Source organism: Tupaia chinensis, unplaced genomic scaffold (genome assembly GCF_000334495.1).
Source record: "Tupaia chinensis unplaced genomic scaffold, TupChi_1.0 Scaffold146140_1, whole genome shotgun sequence".
In the NCBI taxonomy this organism is placed as follows: Eukaryota; Metazoa; Chordata; class Mammalia; order Scandentia; family Tupaiidae; genus Tupaia; species Tupaia belangeri.
The window spans coordinates 991,804-998,478 of record NW_006205995.1 but is presented as its reverse complement, the minus strand read 5'-3'; the positions used below and the strand labels follow the sequence as shown (position 1 = coordinate 998,478).

The following is a 6,675-nucleotide window of genomic DNA, read 5'->3' as shown; positions in this document are numbered from 1 at the left end:
AACGTGCCGAGTGCATGTGTGTGCACGTGCACGTGTGTGGGTGCCCCAGATCCCTACAGGATGGAGAAATGGAGGAGAAGGGGTTGCTATGTGACTATGCCCCATGGGGGGTGCTGCCTCCTTTACCTCTCTGTCTCACTCTCTGGCGAGTGCATGTGCCCTCTGGTCAAAACAAAAAAGAAAAAAAAAAAATATATATATACACACATGCATATATATAAAATAAAATAATACATTTGCATGTGTGGCCATGGTAATATGACTATAATTATTAACCTTTCATTTATAAACAATACATAATGAAGCTATCGGAGGTGAAATAATCCTCCAAATAATCCAGTCAAAAGAAGAATGTGGTTTTGGGTGAAACACGGCTGTCAGAGTACTGATAGCTATTTAAACTGCTTAATGAGTAGACGTGGATTCATTTTACTCTTCCCTGTTTTTGTTTATGCTTGAAAATGCACATGGAAAGGTCACAGTTCCACTTCCTCTCCAGTTATCACATTCATTTCTTTAGGGCAATATTCCTTGAAAGAGTTTCTATACATTCTGATTTTGGTGTTTATCCCTTCCCGTCCTCTCCTGAACCCACTTCAGCAGGCTTTTCCCCTACCTTCCCACCAAAACTGCTTTCCTAAAATCACTGGTGACCTCCACATTGTTCAGTGTTTGCTTCTCAGTTCTGGTCTTACCTGATTCATCAGCCAGCATTGACATTGATGGGACCAGCAGTTAGAGTAATGGCTGTGTCGCTGGACTCCCATATAGTCGACCGCAGTTTGAGTCCCGGACCCAGTGGTTTAAACTCATGCCGGACACATGTGCGTGCGTGCCCAAGATCCTGAGAGGAGAATGGAGAAGGGATTGCGGCGTGGCCATCCCCCCTGGGGGGTGATTTCTCGCTTTCTTTCTGTCTCTCTGTCTTTCTGGCGAGTGCACGCACCCTATAGCAAAAACCTCTCCAAAAAAAAAAAAAAAGAAGAATTGACATTGATCACTCTTTTCACCTGGAAATGCCTTCTTTCTTTCTTTTTCAAACATTTCCCCCCTCTATTTTCCTCTTGGGATTTTCGGCACGCATGCACATGTGCCCAGTGTGAGTTTCAAGCCTCCGGGTCCAGGACTCAAACTGCAGCTGGCCATGTGGGAGTCCAGTGACATATCCATTATGCAATCTAGTAGTCCCTGGAAACACTTTCTAATGTGTAGGGCTGCAGCCTGGTGGGCACTTGCAGTGGAGAGCCGTATTGATATTATTCTTACCTCCTTAACTCCCTCAAGTACACATCACTCCTCTGAAACCTAGACCTCATATTTGATGCCCATTCTGGTGTTACTTTTGTACAAAGCATGACTGTGTCTCAAGGCACAAGACAAGTGCAGCTAGTTCATCACAGAAGCAGAGTCAACGACCATTATCAAGGCAGCTTGGAAGCCAGGGCCAGCGAATGCTGGGTCTGCAAACTCAGTAAGAAAGGAAGCCCCTAGGGTGGTCTGAACAGGGTCCTCAGCAGGCCCAAGCAGAGCGGCCTGCTTAGGAGCAGTGTGAGCACTGGTGTTTGGGTTAGTCCCACAGGTCCCCTCCACTGTCCTGTTACATGCTGGGCATCCACATGGGCTTTCTAGAGCACTGTCCCTGCCCTGAAGGAAGCAATGGTCCAGTGGGATGAGACAAGTCAAGAGCCAGCCATACTCTGAGCCCCGAACAGGCACGCAGGATAGGACGCTGTGCAGAAGGGCCCTGCCAGGGGGCTCCTAGAAGACACTTGAGCTATGTCTTGAATAGCAAGAATGATCCAGCAACACAGAGAATACGATAGGTGAGAGGATAGTGGGAGCTCACAGGCCAAGCGCTCCAGGACGGAAGTTCTGTGGTGTGGGGCGTGGGGGCAGGAGAAGGCAGAGCATGCTGGGATGGTTTGTGCACAGGATAAAGGCCAGAGAGTTGAATAAGATGCCACTCACACAGCCCCTTGTAGATGAGTTGAAGCAGTCTGAACTGCATCTGAAAGCCCTGGGTGGGAGGGGAATACTGGGGAACTCCACATCATAGACTGCTTTCTGGGAAGCACTCCCTGGTGGCACATGGAGGGCAGTTGGGAGGGGAGCGCAGCCAGGGTCCCATGGAGAAAGGCATGAGAGATTGACAGCTGTGATGTATTGTGTCCCCCTCTAACCCACAGTGTGACTGTGTTTGGAGACAGGGCCTTTGAGAAAGTATTTACAATGAAATGAGGTAAGGGCAGGGCTTTCTTTCTTTTTTTGGAGAGGTTTTTGCTATAGGGAGCATGCGCTTGCCAGACAGAGAGAGACAGAGAGATATAAAGCAGGAAATCACCCCCCCCCAGGGGGGTTGGCCACGCCGCAATCCCTTCTCCTCCATTCTCCTCTCGGGATCTTGGGCACACACGCACGCATGCCTGGCGTGAGTTTAAGCCACCAGGTCCGGGACTCGAACCATGGTCGACTACATGGGAGTCCAGCGACATAGTCATTGAGCTAACTGCTGGTCCCAGGGCGGGGCTTTTTGACTGGTGTCCTTATGAGGGGAGGTGGAAATCCCAGGGGCCTGTGGGCACCGACATGGCCATGGGAGGACACAGTGAGAAGGGCCATCTGCATCCCAAGGAGAGAGGCCTCCGGGAAAACCAGCCCTGGTGAATGTTGATCTTGGACTTGTAACCTCCAGAACGGAGAAGCAGGTGTCTGTGGTGTGAGCTACCCAGGCTGTGGTGTTTCTTTATGGCTGTTCAGGCAAACGAGTACAAGATGTTCATGCTCATTTCTAGAGGGTGGAAACTGTGACCATGGATTCAGGCCGGGCCACAAAGGCTGAGCACACCAGCCACAATCATCTGTGCACGGCGTGAGCTTTCAGTCTGGACTATGAGGGGCAGACTTAAATGATGAACTACAGTTGAATCCAGAGAGGAGAATGGAGAAGGGATTGCAGATGGCCATCACCCTGAGGCGTGATTTCTAAGCAAGAGAGAGAAAGAGAGCCCGCCACCAGGTCCAGGACTTGAACAGCAGTCAGCCATGTGAGTCCAGCGCCTTAATCCCTGCACCACCTGCTGGCCCCAGACAGATTTTAATAGATATAAACTGACTTCAGTTCTTTCCTCGGATTCTTTCACCAATTTTGCATATTTGTAAAGTTGTGCACAAGGAAATTCCATGCAACCATGTTGCTAATAGCTTGAAAAAAAAAAAAAATACAGCAATGGCGCCTAGCTAGATCGGCTTATCCTGTCACAATAGAAAATGCACTACCATGATCTGATCAGCAAGGCAGAGCTGCATGCCTTGGAGAAAAGCCTGTAAAATTAAGTCAGAACAGGTCTGGGGAAGCTGGACAAAATGCAAGTACAGTCACGCGCAGCTAACGCCGTTTCGGTCAGTGGTGGCCCACATACGTGAGCACGGCCCCATACAATTATACCAAATAGCCTATGTGTGCAGTACGCTACGCCAGCTGGGCTTGTGTCAACACACCCTGTGATATTTGCACAGTGAAAAAAATCACTTAATGATGCATTTCTTAGAAGGTATCCCCATTGTTAAATGACACATGGCAATGTAACCATGGCCAGAAGCGCCCTAGAAAAACACTGTCTTGCAGATGATCAGGTGATTCAGAATGGAAGGCATTCTTTTTTTTAAAAGAATCATTTCATTTTATTTCTTCATTTATTCACCCAGAGAGACAGAGAGAGAGAGAGAAAGCCACCAGGTCCAGGATTTGAACCGTGGTTGACCATGTGAGAGTGTCCAGCACCTTAACCACCACACCACCTGCTGGTAACTTTAAAAAATAGAAAAAGGTTTTTGCTTTAGGGCACGTGCTCTCATTGGGGATAGAGACAGAGAGGGAAAGTGAGAGGGAAAGTAAGAAATCACTCCCCCACCCCCCCAGGGATTTGACCATGACCCAATCCCTTTTCCTCTATTCTCTTTTCGGGATTTTGGGTATGATTTTCAAGCCACCAGGTCCAGTACTTGAACTGCAGTTGGCCATGTGGGAGTCCAGCAACATAACCACTATGCTGTCTGCTGGCCCCGAGGAAGGACTTCTGAATGAACTTGCATGTTGGTTAGATGTTGAAAAGACAGTATTATTATATATTGCATAAAGAGACAAGAAAAAAGGAAATGGCCATCCATTCAAGTTATGTCTAAGAATAAAGCCTTCCTGAATCAGAGGAAAACCAAGTTTTATTTTTAAAAAGATATATATTTATTAAAAATTTGAAGTCAAAGAAGTAAAATATTAACTGTAGAAACCTAGAAGTCCTTGGAATTCGATTTCAGAGGACTTAGGTTTCAAAGAATGCCTTATAAAAGTTGTGACTATTACAGTCCTTATTAAGCTGGGAGGGTGCCCCTGTACCACGGCCATGTGCACGAGTTAGCAGTGACACAGGACACCATGGGGACAGGCCTGTAGTCATTCTTATCCAAATGGAGCAAGCAGCACCTGGGTTTCCCATTTAACAGAACGCAGCTTCTTATGCAATTTTTGGAGCCCTGAACCTTTAGACTCCCACTCAAAGGAAAGCCATCAAACACCTCTGAGTACTTGGAAGGAGTTAAAACACCGGCCAGGTCTTCCCCTCAGGACTCCCTGCATACATGCAGATAGAAATGCCCCCAGGAAGGTGGTCTGCTTCAGTTCTTGTCTCATCCCCGACTGTCCCTTCGCTGGTCACAGCTAGGCCAGTAGAAATGGGTTGACCTTGAGAATTTATAATAATCGTGTCCAGGAATAGATGAGGGCTGTTGCTAGCAGGCAGGACAGAAAAGCCTGGATCAGCAGTCTCCTCCAGGAAATCAGCGGGGAGGACGTCCTGAAGAAGAGACAAAAGCCATCCTGCCAGAAGAGAGAGCGGAGGACAATCTGATTGCTCATGATGCTCGAAACCCAAACTCAAAATACACGTGAGGTTCTAGATTCCTTGTAAAGTAACTCTGGGGTTTAACAAGTAAAGGAAGGAATTCTGGCCAACAGGCAGGGTCCGGTGGTTAGGAGTCCCTGATGAGTTCGGATTTGTAAGAAGTCCCACAGTGGACAGACGTAGCCGTTTTGCTTGATCACTCAGCATGGACACTCAAAACTGAGAGGAAGGTGGCCCTCCACACCACTGTCTTTTTATTTATTTATGTCTTAGGGAGCATGCATGCACTCACTGGAGAGACAGAGACAGTGGGAGGGAAAGTGAGAAATCACCCCCCAGGGGGGATGGCCACACTGCAATCCTTTTTCCTTCCTTCCTCCTACCAGGATCTTGGGTATGTACACATACATGCCCAGTTGCGAGTTTTAAGCCACCAGGTCTGGGACTCGAGCCACATCTGGCCAAGTGGGAATCCAGAGATGTAACCGCTATGCCTTCTGCTGGCCCCACCACTGTCTTTTCTGAGCAAAAGACAGAAGCTACTTGGAGAACTTGTCAGATTTCTAGACTGAAAAGTTACCACCTGAGATCACGAAGAGGCTCCACTGAGGAAGGGAACTGAACCCTTGGTGATGGCATTTTAACTGCAGCTAGATAAATTTTGTTTGCACCAGCTCGGCTTGTGGATGTTAAGAGATTATTCATAGTCAATGTTGGTCAGCCAAAAGACAACAAACAAAAAGAATGCCTCCCTCTCACAGACCTCTTTAGGTGCAGAGACCCCTTTGGGGCTAAATGGCTTGGTGAGGGAAATGGCTCTGCCAGGGTTCTCAGAAATTCAGCTGCAGGGAGTTCACAGGCCCAGGTGGTTAAAAACCAAGGCAAACACCGAGTAGCTCAGGAGTTCGTGCTAATCCCCAGGCTGCCTCTCCCTTCCCAAATGGAGCTCCATCCTCACCACCTGAAGTCTCAACTGAAGCCTGCCCACAGGAGACTAAATCTTAGGTTTTTTTTTTTTTTTTTTCTTTCAATTGCTGGACTTAATAGTCTGGCTGTAATTATCCTTTAACTGGGTCATTTCACAATTACTGATTCAACTCCCATAAGGAAGAGAGGAAAGAAACAGGAAGTCTAGCTCAGAACCCAAGAGGGATCTGGGGGCTTACCCAAGGGTGGCTTTACTGGGCCCTTAACTCCGTGTAAAAGCTGCAGGCCCACAGCCTGCCCCTCTAGCCTGGGCCACAGAGATTGGGGGTCTGCAGCTTAAAGCCAGGGCATCATCACAGCCGCTGCCTTGCAGTCCCCAACCACGCTGGCATCTAGAAAAGATGTCTTTCTGCTGCCTCGTTTTGGAATGGTGGCCTCCGACCTTCAGAGGGGTGGCCAGTAGGTACCCATCTTCTGAAGGTGCACGTGCTGGGCGAGGTGACAAAACTCACTTGCCCATGCCATGGCTAACTTGACTACTCGGAGTCCTAGAAGAGCTTGGCATACAGCTATGGTGGGCGCTTGCTCAAAGTCCCCAAGGCAGGCTGGGGCACAGTGAAAGCGCGCAGGCGCAGGGAGGCGCGTCTGCTTCTGAACCCATGGGTGAAAGGGCTGTCTGCCAGGGCAGGTTTCTGCCCGTTTTTCCCTGTTGGAGCCGGGTGGGCGATGCCCAGGGGAGCTCACGTGTCTTTAGGAGATTGCCTGGGGTTACAGTCGAGGGGGGCTGGGAAGCTCAGCTGGGAAGCTGAGCCGAGCATTTGCTTCCTCGTAGACAGGCTGGCCAAGACTA

At 48.8% G+C, this 6,675-nt stretch overlaps 1 protein-coding gene across 1 annotated transcript in view; it reads right to left on the bottom strand.

Annotated features, from left to right (window-relative positions):
* Positions 1–4,606: 4,606 nt before the first annotated feature.
* BCL2L10 (BCL2 like 10) overlaps positions 4,607–6,675 on the bottom strand; it is a 2,800-nt gene continuing 731 nt past the window's right edge. The window contains exon 2 of the mRNA XM_014584251.2: positions 4,607–4,916. Within this exon, the coding sequence (XP_014439737.1) occupies positions 4,748–4,916 (169 nt within the window). The 3' untranslated portion in view covers positions 4,607–4,747. The remainder of the gene's footprint in view (positions 4,917–6,675) is intronic.